The 16,240-nt window shown below is 58.6% G+C and overlaps 3 protein-coding genes across 5 annotated transcripts; 2 read left to right on the top strand and 1 right to left on the bottom strand.

Moving 5' to 3' along the window:
* The first annotated feature begins 110 nt into the window (after positions 1 to 110).
* On the top strand, positions 111 to 4,692 carry TOR2A (torsin family 2 member A). 3 transcript variants are annotated; one of them, XR_005603251.1, is made up of 6 exons: positions 112 to 297; positions 565 to 830; positions 1,919 to 2,094; positions 2,429 to 2,556; positions 3,116 to 3,572; positions 4,107 to 4,692. XR_005603251.1 is itself a non-coding variant. In XM_019284994.2 (5 exons), exons 1-5 carry the CDS (start codon positions 123 to 125, stop codon positions 3,141 to 3,143), a joined length of 822 nt encoding a protein of 273 aa, XP_019140539.2. In that variant the 5' UTR covers positions 111 to 122; the 3' UTR covers positions 3,144 to 3,231. The 3 variants fall into 3 exon arrangements, 2 of the variants coding, with proteins under 2 accessions (XP_019140539.2, XP_039417636.1); XM_019284994.2 differs by lacking the exon at positions 4,107 to 4,692 and having other exon boundaries at positions 111 to 297; positions 2,429 to 2,605; positions 3,116 to 3,231; XM_039561702.1 differs by having other exon boundaries at positions 3,116 to 4,692.
* Positions 4,693 to 5,519: 827 nt separating this feature from the next.
* On the top strand, positions 5,520 to 7,731 carry PTRH1 (peptidyl-tRNA hydrolase 1 homolog). Its single transcript, XM_039561703.1, has 4 exons — positions 5,520 to 5,991; positions 6,141 to 6,240; positions 6,890 to 6,935; positions 7,338 to 7,731. The coding sequence occupies exons 1-4, from the start codon at positions 5,691 to 5,693 to the stop codon at positions 7,551 to 7,553; spliced, it is 663 nt and encodes a 220-aa protein (XP_039417637.1). The 5' UTR covers positions 5,520 to 5,690; the 3' UTR covers positions 7,554 to 7,731.
* Positions 7,732 to 8,919: 1,188 nt separating this feature from the next.
* CERCAM (cerebral endothelial cell adhesion molecule) lies at positions 8,920 to 15,216 on the bottom strand. Its single transcript, XM_039561701.1, has 13 exons — positions 15,001 to 15,216; positions 13,330 to 13,440; positions 13,017 to 13,134; positions 12,804 to 12,938; positions 12,512 to 12,716; positions 12,319 to 12,438; positions 12,135 to 12,211; positions 11,865 to 11,971; positions 11,628 to 11,760; positions 11,325 to 11,452; positions 11,045 to 11,248; positions 9,919 to 10,155; positions 8,920 to 9,301 (listed from the first exon to the last, which is right to left on the bottom strand). Exons 1-12 carry the CDS (start codon positions 15,183 to 15,185, stop codon positions 9,921 to 9,923), a joined length of 1,758 nt encoding a protein of 585 aa, XP_039417635.1. The 5' UTR covers positions 15,186 to 15,216; the 3' UTR covers positions 8,920 to 9,301; positions 9,919 to 9,920.
* Positions 15,217 to 16,240: the final 1,024 nt, after the last annotated feature.

Below are 16,240 nucleotides of genomic sequence, written 5' to 3'. Positions count from 1 at the left end.
CAGACGGTTTTTCTCTGCGAGGGGGGCACAGGGACCCTGCCCGGGTGGGAGGCGGGGCGATACGGACCAGGCCCCGCCCCCTCCGCCTCCGGCTCCGCGCGGGGCACGCTGGGAGCTGTAGTATGGGCGGTGCCGGAGCCGCGGCCGCTATGGCCCCTGCAGCGGCTCCGGGCCCGGTCCGGTTCCTGTTGGTGCTGCTGGCGGCCGCCGCTCGCCCCCGCCGCCGCCTGGGACCTGTGGGCGCTGCGCTGCGGCTTCTCGGCGGACTGCGAGTGTGGCTTCGGCCCGACCTGCGCGGTCAGCGGGAGCGGCCGGCCGGAAGGGGGTCTGGGTGCAGGGGGACCCCCGGGGCGGGGGGCGCGCAGCCGCCGAGGCCGGGAGGTAGCGGGCGAAGGGATCCGGAGCCAGCGCGGCTCCAGGAGAGCCTTCCCGGGGACGTCCCTGGAGCGGGGTCTCCCGGCCGTGCAGCAACCGGGACTGACAGGGCCCAGCGGGGCGGACCCCAGGGACGGGACGAGCGATGACAACCCGCGGTCTCCAAGTCCCGGTTTCACTTCGTTTCAGGTCTGGAGTTTGACTTGGCCACCAACCTGGTGGGGCAGCCCCTGGTGAGGCAGCAGGTGATGAAGGGGGTGAGAGAGTTCCTGGAGAACCCGAATCCAGTGAAACCCCTCGTGATGTCCTTCCATGGCTCGACGGGAACAGGCAAAACCTACGTGAGCTCCATGCTCATCCGCTACCTCTTCCAGCGTGGGCTCCAGAGCCCCTATGTTCACCATTTCTCCCCCATAGTGCATTTCCCCCACGCTGAGCAGATAGAGCAGTACAAGGTAAGGGCCACCGCTCAGCAGTGCCACTTGGCTGGGGGTTTTTGGCTATGTCTGTCTTGAACATATGCATTCAAGCTGTTTCCCGAAGTGCAGTAGGAATAAAAGCTCTTTGTTTTACCCTCTCAGACAAACACAGCTGAGTGAGTGGCTCCATACAATGGCTGAAGGATCCACTAGTAACTGGGATATACTCAGTTATCACTTTCATCCTCTCCACAGCAGTCCTTGCCCTGATCATGTTCTCATTCTCAAATATTTACACAGCTCTTTGAATGCACAAACAAAAGTGCTTGGCTTAGATGAAAGGCACTAAAATTTTCCCATTGCTTTCTAAACAGCCTGATGGCTGTAAAAACCTGCATATCACTAGACTTGTAATCCCTTCCTCACAGAGCACACAGCTCCCAAACAGTTCCAGACTCTCCATGGTGCCATTCTGTCTCTTGAAGCTGAGAAAGGAGAGAAAACAAAATGCCAGATTCTCACCAGAGTGGGGATTCAGCACACCTGGACTTACAGTTTCTGGGTGTTTGGAGGAGTTATTTGTTGTGTTGTGTCCTTAGAGGAAATGCTTTTGGAAAAGTAAATCCCTTCCTGGCTGAAGTGCTTCAGTGAGGAGTTACGCATGCCCCCAGGCAATGTGAGTGGTTTTTTGTGGGCTGGGAAGTACCTTCAGCCATGATAAAGAGCCAGAGCTGTTCTGGGTCAGTGCAGGCACGTGTTTCTGCATCCAGACAGGAGCTGGCAAGAAGCTGGGAACTGTGTAGATACAACAGGGAACGAGAAGAACGTGGGGAACTGTAGGAGTCTGAATCTCCAGCTTTAGTGTGCTGCTTCCTTCTTTAAATCTGTAATAAAAGACCTACAATGGGCTAATAAAGCTGGTACACAGCCACTGTGTGAAACCCAGAATAAAGGGGCCTCCCCAGCACTGGCTGTTTGAGCTCCAAGTGGGTGGTGCTCTGCAGAGACACGCTGCTCTCGGCACCTTTGGCTCTGCTTGAGCTCCTGCCTCAGCCTGTACTCTGGGGTGCCTGAGCCTCCCTCGCCATCTCGATGCCTTACAGCTTGGTGGGTGTTTTTCCTAGGAAAGCCTGAAGCGCTGGATCCAAGGGAACTTGACCAACTGTGGACGGTCAGCCTTTCTCTTTGATGAGATGGACAAGATGCACCCAGGCCTGATTGATGTGATCATCCCGTTCCTGGGACCCTCATGGGTTGTGTACGGGACCAACTACCGCAAAGCCATCTTCATCTTCATCAGGTGAGAGAGGCCTCTCCATGTGGCCTTCCGGCTCATGGCTGCTCGTTTGGGCAGAGGTTGCACCTACTTCAGGGCATACACTTGTTTTGCCTTTCCTTCTCCAAGCCTTGATCCTCTACAAATGCCAAGAGATGCTATCTCACTGTGAACAGACAGATCTGGAGAGTGTGAAAAAGCCTCCTCTGCATGTTATTTGGCTGTCTCTACAGGAGTTATTTTGGGCCAGGCAGCTGGGAGCTGCCGGCTTGCACTCTGCAGGCTGGTGGGTGTCAGGTGCCACCTGAGACACCATTTTCCTGGGTACGCACTGGATAAGCCTCTCATTTTTGTGCAGCAATGCAGGAGGGGAGCAGATCAACAACGTGACATTGGCTCTGTGGCGTGCTCGCAAGGACAGGGAGGAGATCAGCCTGCAGGACCTGGAGCCAGCCATCTCGAAGGCCATGTTTGAAAACCCTCAGAGTGAGTCCATGGAGCTGAGCTCTTCTTGTAGCCCCACAGCCCAACACAGGTAGCCACACCTGTTCTAGGAAGCCACCCACACCACCTGCCACCTCCCAGGCAGCCAGAAAGGGACAAGGGGGTTTTGAGGGATTGGAACTGCGATCCCCTTGAGGTTTCCTGCGAAGGGAACCAGCTTCTGAGCCAGCAGACCTGTTGCCATATTTAGCAAAGTTCTTTGGAGACAAGGTGTATTTGCAGCTGGAGGCTGGCAGACAGCACAGCACACTTGCCAGAACGGCACTGAGCTATATTGATCCCTGCCTGGATCTCCTTGCTTTGCCCTTAGCACAGGGAGCAGAGCTTAAATTCTGACTAGACAAGCTAAATCCCCCCCATTCCAGGAGAACAAGTCTGTTTGGGGGACAGGTGACAAATGATGTGTTCAACCCTCTCCTTGTACAAAACCAGCAGATCTCTCTTCAGCAGAGTATTTTGGCTTCACACAAAGCAGCTCTTTGAATTGCAAGGACTGCAGAGATCTCTGAAGGTAAAACTTTCTCCTCCTTTCCTTGTGCAGGTGGCTTCTGGAAATCTGGGATCATTAATGAACATCTCATTGATTTTGTTGTGCCTTTCCTCCCACTGAAGCACCACCACGTAAAGCAGTGCGTAGTCAGCGAGCTTGTCCAGCAAGGCCTCGAAGTACGCCCGGGTGTTGTCCAGGAAGTGGCTGACAGCATCCCCTACTTCCCAGAAGAAGAGAAATTATTCTCATCAACAGGCTGCAAAACAGTGGCCTCTCGCATCAGTTTTTTCTTCTAGTCACTGGCAAGGGCCTCTCTCAGATCCGTACGGAACTAGAAAGAACCCAGGGCTGGTGGGATGAGCAGTGGGAATGGTGTGTCGCTCTCCACAGCACAAGTGCTCTCCTGGTGAACTCTCTCCAGCCCCAAGGAGGCCACTGCAGAATGCAGCTGCGGGACCAAGTGCAAATGATGTGATTTAAAGCACTTTATTGGTTCACTCTTGGCCAGGTAAGGGTGGATCCACCACCTGATGCATCTGTGATGACATGGGGAAGATGCTCAGAGGGTCTGCAGTGTCAGGGAGGTTCTCACCCTGTCAACAGCACCCACCTGCAGCTCTCCCCACTTCTGGCAGCTGTTGATACCATTAAGATTCTGAGCCCACAGAAGAATATTTCTTCCTTACAGCATTTTAACAGTTTTAAAAAAAACCTTTTTAAGCGTAGCTATGCCTCAGCTCCTTGGCACAATGTGAGTACTGGTGCTGATTCCTGTGAACACCTCAACATGGCAACAAAGTTTTCTTTTCAAGGAAGTTTTAGAACCACCCACATCCAGTTTCCTTTCACTGTGAATAGGTGCTGGTAGGGACCAGTTTCAACATCAAGTGAGAGGGGTAATGTGGGAGAGGGCAATACCTGATCTGCCATGAGCCAGGCTCCCCTACCACCCCTTCATCCATCTTTCCCCTAAGGGTTAAAGGATTTCCCTGTAGCAAACCAGGAAAACAACAACAAAAGTCTTCTTGCTTTTTTTTACCAGCCATGAAGAATTTCATCCTACCTCCAGGGAAGCCCACAGTGCTGCTAATGGTTTTGAAAATGCCTTTTAGATGTAGATGGTTTCTACAGTAGAGTTGGTGCTATGAGCTGTGGAGCCTCTTGTACATCCTTCTGCTGGTCAGACCTTGCAGGCTTTGGCTGGGCCAGCACCCGTTCAGCTTCTGGGGAGTGTCACAATGGGGGACCTGGGGACAAGTTAGAGAAGATTAGTGCTCCAGACTGCCAAGTATGGGATGTGCAGCCTGGCTTTTGCCCAGATTTTGATATCCTCTGTGCTTTTATGGAATAATAGGTCAGAGGAAGCAGAGTCATTCACTCTCTAGGAACAACCTGCATACGGGATGGGTGTAGGGGTACTTTGCAAAGCTTGCAATGCTCTGCTTTTCCCTGTACGGAAATGAGCTGACAGTGCTTGGGACCATTCCAGCTCCGGGCCCTGAGCTTTAGGGATTTTAGACACCACCCAAAGGCTGCCCAGGAGCTGGCCAAAGACAGAGGCAAAAATTCTGCCTCTTCCAAAAATATTACGCATTTCTAATTTTAAAATAAATCTTTTAAGAAATAAACAGTTGAGGTCTTTACTTGGATTCCCGACTGCAGGTAGTGTGGAAGGACTTGGAAGATAAGCAATTTCACAGTGATGTGTTGCTGGGCTGGGTGAACCGTCACAATGCCCTGGAAGAAAGCTCTGCCCTCCTGGCAGGGCCAGGACCCACCCAGGGCTGAAAGATGGCTTGGGGGAGTGTGAGGAGTGATGTGTTCCCCCATGAACGCGTATCCCAAAGGCAGGCACAAACACACAAAAACACACACAGTCCGGGGCATTCACTGCTCCTGCAAGTCCCTCGGGGACCCTCTACAGAGCCTCTCCCGGCTCGAGGGGGTTCGCAAGCCGCGGCCCCCAGTAACGCCCGGGCTGCGCCTCGCTGTCTCCACCACGACCACCCCTAGGCCCAGCCGGCCCGCGGGACATTATCAACAGTGGCGACATTATCAACCGTGACAGTGACACCGCGACACCGACACCGCCCCCGGCACCGCCACAGCGACACCGTCACAGCGACACCGCCCCGCCTCCCGCAAGAAAGATGGCGGCCTTGCCCGTAACCAAGATGGCGGCAGGGGTCGAGGCGACGCGGAGGGGCGTTGGCGGCGCGCGGGCGTGACGTCACGCGGGCAAGGAGGGGGATGCCGGCGGCCGAGCTGGCGGGGCGCGCGCGAGCGCTCGTGGGGCGGGCGGGGCCGCGCGCCATGGTGAGGGCGGGGGGGGGGGGGGGCAGCGAGGCCGTGAGGGGAACGGGGGGCAGTGGGGGCTGTGAGGGGAGCCCAGGGAGCTGGACTGTGAGGGGAGCGGGGGAATCGGGGGAACGGGGCTGTGAGGAGAACAGGGTGGATCAGGACTGTGAGGGGAGTGCCGGGGGAAATCAGGTCAGGGACGAGCACACGGGCGATCAGGGCTGTGAGGGAGGCACCGAGGGAACAGAGACTGAAGGGAATGCTGTGGGGATTGAGGCTGTGACGACTGAGCCAGCTGCGGGGAGGATGGAGGGAGCAGGTCTGAGACATGCTGGGGGGACTCAGGCCCGTGCAGGGGTCAGGGGCCTCATGGTGGCCCATCAGAGCCCTGTTGACACCTGTCACGCAGGTGGCCGGCCTGGGCAACTACGGGCTGTGGGGCACACGGCACAGCGTGGGCATGGAGGTGCTGGACCGGCTGGCCCGGCAGCTGGCGGTGGCCGAGGGCTGGCGAACGGACAAGCGGTGCTGCGCTGATGTGACCCTGGCCACGGCCCACGGCCTAGAGCTGGTGCTGCTCAAGCCACGGAGGTTCATGAACCTCAATGGGCTCAGCGTCGCCAGTGCTGGTGAGCAGTTGGGTCAGCCTCAAAGCCTCTAGTGCCACCAGACCCCTGTGACAGCCCTGCTGTCCCCGTGCCCTCCACAGCTCTGCAGGATCAGGGCCTGGTGAGTCTGTCTCCCTCTCATTTCTTGGGTTGTATTTCTGTTTCCAAAGCTGAGATTTACAACCTTGGCCCAGAAGACATTTACCTGGTTCACGACGACCTGGACAAGGCCCTGGGCAAGGTGGCAATCAAGCTGGGAGGCAGCGCAAGGTATGGGGTAGCCCCAGCGCTCTGATTTCGTGAGCTGGTTTGAGGCTTTAACATGCCCTAACAGGCTCATGAGTTGTTCTTGGCCCCATCCCACCAGCCTTGCAATGTTTTCAGCTCTTGTCCTGGGCTCGATCCATTGCAGAGGCAACAGCTGGCTGTTTGGGCAGCCTCCCAGTTCCTGCCCTGGCAGGGAGGGCAGGGAGCCTCCTGGAAGCGGCTGTGGGCTGGATTCAGGCCATTGACAGCACCACATGGGCTTTTTATAGCACTCTGCCTCCACTGTGCCTGCCCAGCGCCAGCTCCTGGGGCAGGCTGCAGACATTTAACCTAGGAAAGCTTCCACTGCGGGACGGGGCAGGTATGGCACTGGGCCGCAGTGCTCAGTCACACATGCACCAGCTTCGGCAAGAGCTGACATGCACAGAATGTGCTGTCCCAGCCCTGCTTCCCTCAAACCCCCAGCCAACTGCTCTGAGCCCCCAGGGCTGGATGTTCCTGCAGTACCAGGACATGGGGATTGCAGCCCCTGGCTGGGACCACATTCCCACATTCCTGCAGCAGAAGACCCAGGGCTATACTGGGCGGGGGAGGGGGGGGGGGGGGGGTGTCTCTTACAGACTAACCGTGGATTTTCTCTTTCTCTCCCAAGGGGACACAACGGGGTCCAATCCTGCATCAATGCTTTGCACTCCAACGTGAGTGGGCCTCATTGGAAGGGGATCAATCATGTGCCCCCCTCAATGCATAGCTTGTCCCCCCCATTTTTCTAACTTCCATAAGACAAGCCCCAGCTCCCTTCCCCCCCCCCCCCCCCCTTTTCTCCTTCCCCTTCTTCTCAGAGGGTTTGGCCGCCGTGGAGGACATGGAAACAATTAGCTTGAGGGGCTCTGCCAGGTCTGGCAGGAGCCTGGGATCTCAGCACAGCCCAGAAAAAGCCTCTTCCAAAATCATGTTTCTTGGAGCAAGCACTGAAAACCACCTGGAAAACATGAAGAGCTGCTCCCTTGCTGCCCGGCCCCACTCGGCACTGTCACCTTGCCTAGCTCTCTCTGAACACTTTGAGGGGAAGCTCCCCAGCTCTCTTCCTTTCTCTCCAGGAGATGACCCGGCTCAGAATTGGCATTGGGCGGCCAGAGGGTGATGTGACAGTGCCCAACTATGTCCTGTCTCTGTTCAGTGCTGGGGAGCGGGAGAAGCTGGAGCAGATCCTGGCCCAGGCAGTGACCTGCCTGCTGGAGCACATACAGAGCCGAGTGCCTGCAGAGCCAGGGGACAGGGGCTGGCACAAAACCCCTGGGGACCCCTGTGGCTGATGGACAGGGTGCTGCGGGCTCTCTGGAGTGACTGTGGTATGGAGCAGAGCTGGCCCAGCTGGGCAGCCTGGCCTCCTTCCATCCCCACACCAATCCAGGCAGCTCGTGTCCCACTCGCATCCCTGCAGAGGCTCCATACCTCAGTTTGGCACAGAAATTAAATTGACCCTCATCCTGACTCTGCCCTGCTTCTGTCTCTCTTCCATGCGCCGCCTACTGAGCTTGGGTTGTCCTTGGCACTGCAGCTCAAATCCATTTTCCCATCCCTGTTCAACCAGCACAGTCTGGAGGGAGGCTTCTAGTGAGAAAGGGGAAGCAATAGAAGTTATTTCTGTAGAGTCCAAAGGCACTTCAACTTTGTTGAGAAACTGGCAAGCATGAAGAGCCTGGAATCTCATAGCATGCTGCTCTCACTGAGCTGCAGCAAGTTTCAGGGCTGGCCTCACAGTGTTTTTGAGTTCAGTGGTTTTGGCCAAAACCATGGAATTTCCAACAGCTGCGTGAGTTCTGGCTTCTCGCAGACCCATTTCAGGTCTCATGGTGGAGAGGGCTGACTGAGGCAGTGTGTCCTCACCACTGCTGTGTCCCAGAGTCCTGGACTGTGCCAGCATGTCCTGGCCAGCTCTGTATCCCACAAGTACTGAGACACCCAGCAAAGGTAGCTCCTCTCCCGCATCCCAGTGGGCACTGGAACAAGCACTGGGACACTTGCTGGGTGACGTATGGTTACTGCTGCTTCCATCCTCTGCTCCAGCTGGCACCAGACCTTCTGCTCCATCCCCAGCTCCTGAGCTCCTCCCAGAGCACTGAGGCTGCCTGGGACCAGGGGAAAAGCTGGGAAGCAAAAGTGTCCCCAACCTGTCATCCCTTCCTCACTCATGTCTATACTGGCTGGGACCCTGTACTTGCAGAACAGGCACTTGGCCATCTCCTCCCTGTTTTCCAGTAGATCCACTTGGATTTTCAGGTCCTATGTGATCCGGAGCTGGTTGTTTTCCTTCAGGAGGTCCCTGCTGTAGCTGTTCAACCTGCCCCAAATGATGCTTTCCTGAATTACTTGGTAGTTTCAGACATGTCACTGTGGGAGTCTGATACCAAGGCCTCCACCTGCTGTTCCATCACCTCCATTCCCAGGGGAGAGCTGAGCTCCGTGGAGATGCCACCCACCTTTCCCACCCAGACCCCAAGGGTGAGCTTCAGTCTTCCTTCCCACCCCACCTCTCTCCTTCCCTCTCTTTTCCCCTTACAGATTTCATTCCCAAAGTTCCCAGCTGGGGGAACTGCCAGACCCTCGCCCCTGCAGCACCGAGGTGACCCCAGTGGGGTAATGCCCTGGGGACTTGGGGCAATGTCAGCACCCAGCACATCAGCTCAAACAGTCTGCTTTAATCCTCCCCGGGCTTCCACCATGGTACGAGGGACAAGCCCAGTCAGTGGCAGGAAGCCACCACGGGTGTCAGCCCAAAGTCCACTCCCCAAAGGCCAGGCTGGTGGGTGACGGCAGAGTTGGCATCACTTGGGACTGTCCTGGAGATGTGTCCTCAGTAGAGACAGAGCACAGTGCTCCTCTGGTCTCTCTACTTGGCAGGGAAAGGCTTTCCTGGGGCAAATCCTGCCTTGGGTGGATTTGTCGTATGCAGATTCAAAGAACCGTGGGGGGCTCTGTCCAGGGCAGCTGCATCTCTTGAGTGGGAACAGTATCAGGTCCTTGCCCACGGTGCTCCCAGCTGGATCACAATCCCTCATCCCTAGGAGGCATGGACACAGACATTAGTGGCCATGGCAGGAGCAGCCCTGATGTGTTTTCCAGCCTCCCCCAGTCTGGCAGCTCCCAGGGCAGTTCTGCTGGCAGGACAAGCAGCCTCAGGCAGAAAAAGTCTGACCTGGCATTAACTACGGCCATGCTACCCTGGGGCTGAGCCAGTGTGGGTTGCCTGCCTGCCTGCCTGCATGGCCACCCCACAGATGCACAGCCCCAATGAGATCCACTTCTGAGAGGAGCAAGCAGTGTTGGGCTGAAACGTTCCCCTGGGAGATGCCCCAGCTCTTTCCACACTGAGGAGACTTTTGCAGCTGGCAAAGGAGCGTTCTCCCTCACTTGAGGGGCTGGGGAGCAGCATGGACTCAGGGAGATAGAGGGCCCTGTCCCCTGGTCCCCTTCAGCCCAGTGCAGCCCCACATGGGACATCTGTGTCCCCACCTCTTTCCTCACCTGGAAGAGACATGCTTTGAGTCTGACAGGGAGAGTTGCTGCCCCATGACAAAAATAAACTAGGCATATGGAACACATCTGAACACAGCACTTGCAGGGAGACGCTCCCCAGCTGCTCTGTCCCCTGTGCCCGGTTCTCACAGCCTTGCTCACCATCAGAGCTCGTCGCGGGCCGTGGAGCGGAGGTGGCCAGCACTCCCCCGTGAGTCCCTCTGAGTCTTCTGTGAGCCAACCCAGTCAGTCGTCTTGGCATCGTCATCCCAGATGGTGGAGGTCTCGGTGTCACTCAGCCAGTTGCTGTCCCCAGCATAGTGAGTGGGATAAACCAGGAGGGGGTGAGCCGAGAACACCAGCAAGTTCCGTGGGGTGAAGTGCCGCTTGTAATCCTCGCTGGGGAAAGTGGAGCAGACCCGAGAAGAGAAACTGGCTTACAGAGCATGGCACAGAGGAGAAAAAGCACTGGGGAAACCATATCAACCACCCGGGGAAGGCTCCATGCAGGGCAGGGGATAGGGAGGGATGTGGGGTACCAGGCATGGAGCCGGGGAGGGACTGTGGAAGGATTACAGAGAGGACAGGACCTATCACTCTTCACCAGCTGGGGCTGGCTCTGGCACGGAGCGGGTCTCTGGCACAGCATCCAGGCCAGGGTTGTCTGGTGCTGTTATGCCTGCAAGCAGGGGACTTCCAGCTGTTCCTGGTGCACATCCAGAGCACTAATCTGCCCCTCCGTCCACCTCCAGCCTGCCTTTTACATGCCTGATCCCCGTGTTTCTCCATCCCGCTCACTGGGTTTCCCAATCCCTTCTCTCCCATGACACCCTCCCACTGGTGTTCATTACCCCCTAAACTGCCTCCCTCTCCCCAGACAAAGCCTTAGCGCTGACCCTCCCCCCCGCCCAGAGAAGGGCATGAAAATGCTCCAAATTGGGACTGAGACCCCCAACCAGGGGCGGAGAACCACACAGGCCCCCAGCACCAGGGTACAGGGGGCTGCTCCCCACCCCTTGCCATGAGGCCAAGACCCTGTGCAGGGCCCACATCAAGCCCCAGCTCCGTTCCTGTTCCCCCACCCCATGCTGGCAGAGGGCCATTTTCCAGCCGCCAGTGGCCAGGCAGCAGCCGGCTGGGAATGAGCTCATGCTACAGATGTTTTCCTCCAGCATGAGTAATGCCTGCAAGGGGGGGGACTGGGTGAGGTGGTGACGGTGGAGAAGAAACACATAGTCCCACACTGGCATGGCCAGGCCAGCACCCTCCTGCACAACCTGCTCCTTACTTGGGGTGCTTGTCATACATGATGGGCAGATACTCATCCACCGGCAGCATTTTGGAGAGGGGTTTGGTGGCCAGCAGCTTCTGTGCCCCATGGTAGGAGATGGCGTAGGCCAGTGTCCAGTACGAGTACCCGGCCACCACCAGGTTCCGCACGCCCTTCACAGGTGCCTCGTCCTCGTCATTCACCTGTTTCCTCCCCAGGTAGCTGTGGGGTGGCCAGGGAACCATGAGAGCCAGCCCTGGGGACCCCCACCCCACATCCCCCTGGCCCCAGCACCTACATGAGGTCCCAGTCCTGCTGTGCCTGCTCCAGCTCCTTCATCAGCCGCTGCAGCCGTGCTGGGAAGGCAGCCTCGAAGCGCACATCATCCTCGAAGACCACTGACTGCTCCAGCCCCCGGGACACAATCTGGGGGAGGGGACAGAGGTGCAAGCCTATCCCAGCACAATGCTGGGCCATATTGGGACCACTGATGCTGCAGGACACCCCTCTCCCCAGGTCCTCCAGACATCTGTGATGCTCACAGGGTCCCTGCCCACTGCTGGTGGCCCTTAGGAACCCCATGGCCGCTGTGGCCCCATACCTCCTTCCAGATATTGTAGTGGCTGAGGAAGCAGCCAACCTCGCCCTTGGTAAGCGTGCGACCGGAGAAGGGATCATAGTAGCCAGGTAGCAGGTCCACACCCAGCACCTTGATGTCACTGCTGTTGAGGGTGCTGCAAGGTGAGGGGCTGTATCAGTGAGGTGTCCCCTCAGCCACTCCCCATCCCCTCCCCAGAGTAACACCAGAGGACTGGCTGAGTGGTCCCCCTATGGTCACCTGCCATCCACAGCATCCACAACCCGTGGAACAATCTCCAGCTCCTGCAGGGATGCCAGCATTCGCTGCCGCCGGTCTGGCCTCCGCACCAGGTTGATCAGGAAGATCTGGGGAGGAAGGGGAGAGCCCCAACAATGGGGCATGTTTTCATGGGGGACACATAGCCTGCCTGGCTACTGCAGGATGGGGACAGGGGCTTGGCCTTTGCTACGGATGGATGCAACCAGAGGGATGGACAGGGGGACACGAGCAACTCCATTGGGCACTTACTTCATCAAAGCCCATTTTTGTGAGCGGCCTGGGCAGGAGGGAAATGTGCCTGGAGCGCTGCATGGGGGGACCATCCACTGTGGAGAGAGGAGACACCCTTCAGATTCCCCTGGCTGGGAACAGGGGCTGACAGCCCTATCAGGACCTGGAAGCCTCCAGGACCTTTCCACCTATGGGCACTCACCCATGGCCTCCAGTGTGAGATGCACAAAGTTGGCATGATCATCCTCCAGCGTCTGGTGGGCCTTCACGGGAACATTGATGTAACCAAAGTGGTGCTGGTTGCACACATAGACCTCCACACCTGCCGGGTGAGACAGGTGAGCAGCATAGCCCCCTCAAGCCCCTGCACCCCTCAAAACCCCCATCACCCTCACCAGCCTCCTGGCAGGAGTAGGCAAAGACAATGATGTCATCGAAGGCCCAGGTGTAGTTGGGATGGGGCGGATAGAAAGCCAGTTGTGAGGTCTCCTCCTTCCGCAGGTCGATCAGGAAGGTGGCATAGACCATGGGGACACGGAAGCAGCCCACCCGCTGCCGGTTCTTGGTGGGGAAGTAGTCAGCTGTCCGGCGATAGTATCCCTGTGGCACACCGGCACAATGCCTCCATGGTGGAAGGCTCCTCCACCATGGGGGTGTCTCATTCTCCAGGGCTTTCTGGGGACATACCTGGGGTGTGATGCCACACCAGAAGTTGGAGTAGAAGGTCTGCGAGTCCAGCATGGGGGCCACCACTGACTTGTTCTGCGCCATGAGAAACTTGAGGGTCTGGTTGTTGGTCAGTATGCTGTCAGTGTCCACGAACTGTGAAGACGGCACAGGTTCTGGAGACATGGAGAAGCCCACCTCAGCCCCACCCCACCAGTGCCCCATGCCCCTTACCAGGATGTAGTCTGCCTGCTGCTCCCGGGCATAGGTGAGAGCTTCCTGCTTCAACTTCATCAAGTTTTCATAGCGTTTGTCACTCCAGTGCTTGGGACCAAGCTCGTCAGGGTAGGAGCTGGGCAGGGGAAGGCAGGGGTTAACCTTGCTCGCTGGGAACACACAAACTCAGTGCAGGCTGTTTGTGCTGGCAGGCTGAGTCAGCCCCTCTCTGCTTCGCCTCCTCGTGGTCCCCGGCCAGGGAGAGTTGATGCTGCTCCAGGAGCCCCTCACAGCCCACACCTGCCCCCCACCAGCACTCACCCAGCCTCACCTGGGCTCCTCTTGCACCTTCCAGGCCACCGAGTGATAGTCCTTCCCCACGGCCCCCAACCACTCCTGCAGCATAGCGGTCGTGTTGTCCAAGTTGTGGTCTGTTGCGCACCTGGGGTGAGGGGACATTATCCTCTGGGGGTCCTCCTCAAGGGACAACCAGGACCTCACCCTGCACTAGAAATGCTCGCGGGGCCAAAAGACTGAGCCAGTGACAGACTTGCTTGGGAATGTAACATGTAATTTGGTAAGGAACCAAGGCTGCACAGGCAGGAGGGGGAATGCCAACGGGTAATTTCTTTCCTGGTGCCACCACCAGCCAGGCTGTTCCACAGCTCCCACCCCTCATCCCTGCAGCCCAGTGGCAGCCCTGGACACGCTCTCCTCACCCCAGCCTTGTGACTGCCCACCATAAGCACTGCAGCACAGCCACTTTGTCCCCCTGCACCCCACAGCACCCCTGTGCATCCCACTGTTCCAGCAGTGAGAGGAAAGGACTCAACAGGCAGCAAAAAATCCCCCTTCCTGAACATTCCCTTTGCCAGGCACCATCACCATTCCCAACTCTCCCACCCATCCTCACAGCAATGTTCACAGGGACTCTAGCACAGACGGGGCTGACCAAACCCCAAGTCCCCACACTCTTCGGCACCCTCGACCTGTCAAAGAGCCCCGGGACATCCCTCAGGCACTGGAGCCATGGGGATTTGACGTGATTCAGGGGACAAGGCAGGATCTGTGTCCCCCCAGCTCCACGGGCTTAAAACACCCCGCAGGGTCCTGCGGCCGGGGGTTCCCGGGGGTGCGGCGGGTGAAGTCCCCGCCCCAGCCCTGCCAGGATCCCTCTGCCAGCCCCCGCCTCAGCTCCCCCGAAAAGCAGCTGCAGAAAAGTTTCCGACAAGCTCAGGCGAGAGGGAGAAGTGGCGCGACGAAGAGGAGACAGGAGACTGCTCTTCCAGCCAACCCCCAGCACGGTAAAGAGGGCTTGGGGGGTGTCTTTGGGAAAGGGGGGCTGAGTGTGAACCCTGCAGGGAGGGGGAAGGCAGCGTCTGTCCCTGATGATGCAGAATCCCCTTGTGCCCAGGGCTCCCCTCCCTCATCAGCCCCACAGCTTCCTCAGGGGAAAGGTGGGGGTCCTGCCCCTTTGCCGCGGCGCAGCCCGAGCCCTTCCCGGTTTCCTGCTGGGTCCCACACGCGGGGCAGAGCCACCCCTAACATTTTGGGGCTGGGGGCGCTGCTACCAGGGGGTCCCTGCTCTTCCCGAAGGTCCCTGTCCCTTAAGGATCCCCATTCCCCCGCAGGCCCCCATTCCTTAGAATCTCCGTTCTGTCCACCCAGGCCTCTGTTGCTCCAAGATCACCCCGAGTCCCCAGTTCCCCCACTCTCTCTAGTTCCCCCCCGCATTGTCCTTTGGGTCCCTGCTATCCTCGGCTCTCCATTCCCCTCACAGTCTCCCTTATTAACCAGGACCCTCCTTCCCCCCCACTATCCCCATTCTCCCGGGGCTGCCCGTTATCCCTGTGGTCCCTGTGACTCCAGCATCCCGACTCCCCCCGAGATACCCATTCCCCTACAGCCCTCTCCTCTCCTAGGATCCCTGCTACTCTCCGTACCGCGGGGTGCCCGCTCCCCCCCGGCGTCCCGGCTACCACCGGGGGTCCCGCTCCCTCACCACAGGGCAATGCTGCCCGCGGGATAGTCCAAGCGCTCCAGGGCTCCCAAGCAGTGCGGCAGTGAGTGCTGCGCGTTCCGGGCCAGGAGGGCGAGTACCAGGCGCGGTGGGGCTGGCCCGGTGCCGGTGCCGGTGCCGGTGCCCAGCAGCAGAAGGAGGGTGCAGAGCGGCCCCGCAGCGCCCATGGCGGAGGCGGCGGGCGGGGAAAGGGCGGGCTGGGACCCGCCGCGATCAGCGCACCCCCCGCCCCCGGCCCGGCCCCGCCGCCGCCGCAAGCCCCGGGGGCGTGTTTGGGTCCGGTTTCCTTAAATAGAGTCGATATCGGTGCAGAGCCCCGCACAGCCGACGGCTAGGGAGCGAGACCCCCTCACCGAGGATGCTCCTGGGCATCCCCATGTACCCCTGGCCAGCACGCCGTTGGGTCCCCACGGTGCCTGCACGGCGTGGGTGGGTGGGCAGTGGGATGGCGGGGTTCATGGTTTGGGGAAACATGGCCAGGGGCGCTGGTTGCCGGGGTATCATCGCCAGGGGTGATCATGGAAAAGGGGATCATGGCCAGAGATGTGGCTGTGGGGGGCTTGTACTGTGAGTGGTGGCTGAGTGGGCTCATGGCTGTCGTCCTCACCAAGGCAGCCCACCCCACTGAGCCGTGTCCCACCCAGGCTGTCCTCCATGGATGACCATTTGCAGCCCCACAGCTGCGTCTGTGACGTGTCCGAACCACGGACAGGGGCCTGTGGGACATTTGACCAAGCCTTCTGGTTTTCCACCCAATCCATAAAATACAGCTCAGCTCCCAGAGCAAGCGCGGGCCTGGAGGTGGTCACGCCCTGCAGAGCAGTAACTCCTCACCAGTAATGCCGGGCACCTCTCACTCTGGTGGCTCCAGAGCCCTGGTGAGGGACGGGTGGATGCCACACATGGCCAAACCTGTGCCCACCCGCATCAGGGTGAGGGGTGCCCTAGGCGGCTGCTCTCGCTGGTTCCCTGTGTCCCCCCGGGGAGAGGGCGGAGGGCTCCATCAGGGTGCAGCAGAAGGGCCAGAAGTGAACAATCCAGGAACACCTGCAAGAAGCAACAGAGACGGGGGGCGACTCACAGGACCCGGCAGTCGTTGCAAGGAGAAAAATATGCTGTTTACAGCCCCAGCTCGGACAAGTATTTCGGGAAGCGCTCAGCGCCAGCGCAGCCGGGAATTCCCAGCCATGGAGGAGCTGCGGACAGGGGCAGGAGCCCAAAA

This window comes from Corvus cornix, chromosome 17 (assembly GCF_000738735.6).
Source record: "Corvus cornix cornix isolate S_Up_H32 chromosome 17, ASM73873v5, whole genome shotgun sequence".
Classification (NCBI taxonomy): Eukaryota; Metazoa; Chordata; class Aves; order Passeriformes; family Corvidae; genus Corvus; species Corvus cornix.
The sequence above is the reverse complement of the archived record's forward strand: the minus strand, read 5'-3'. Positions and strand labels throughout refer to the sequence as shown.

What these genes read in the sequence shown, in the direction of transcription:
- TOR2A (XM_039561702.1), top strand. Translation starts at nt 123, where the DNA reads ATGGGCGGTGCCGGAGCCGCGGCCGCTATGGCCCCTGCAGCGGCTCCG. An exon ending in GCCATCTTCATCTTCATCAG is followed by an intron (nt 2,095 to 2,428) that starts GTGAGAGAGGCC and finishes ATTTTTGTGCAG; the next exon opens with CAATGCAGGAGGGGAGCAGA. An exon ending in CATGTTTGAAAACCCTCAGA is followed by an intron (nt 2,557 to 3,115) that starts GTGAGTCCATGG and finishes TTCCTTGTGCAG; the next exon opens with GTGGCTTCTGGAAATCTGGG.
- PTRH1 (XM_039561703.1), top strand. Translation starts at nt 5,691, where the DNA reads ATGCTGGGGGGACTCAGGCCCGTGCAGGGGTCAGGGGCCTCATGGTGG. An exon ending in GCTCAGCGTCGCCAGTGCTG is followed by an intron (nt 5,992 to 6,140) that starts GTGAGCAGTTGG and finishes CTGTTTCCAAAG; the next exon opens with CTGAGATTTACAACCTTGGC. An exon ending in AAGCTGGGAGGCAGCGCAAG is followed by an intron (nt 6,241 to 6,889) that starts GTATGGGGTAGC and finishes TTCTCTCCCAAG; the next exon opens with GGGACACAACGGGGTCCAAT.
- CERCAM (XM_039561701.1), bottom strand. Translation starts at nt 15,185, where the DNA reads ATGGGCGCTGCGGGGCCGCTCTGCACCCTCCTTCTGCTGCTGGGCACC. An exon ending in GGTGTGGCATCACACCCCAG is followed by an intron (nt 12,717 to 12,803) that starts GTATGTCCCCAG and finishes GGTGTGCCACAG; the next exon opens with GGATACTATCGCCGGACAGC. An exon ending in ACTACAATATCTGGAAGGAG is followed by an intron (nt 11,453 to 11,627) that starts GTATGGGGCCAC and finishes CCCCTCCCCCAG; the next exon opens with ATTGTGTCCCGGGGGCTGGA.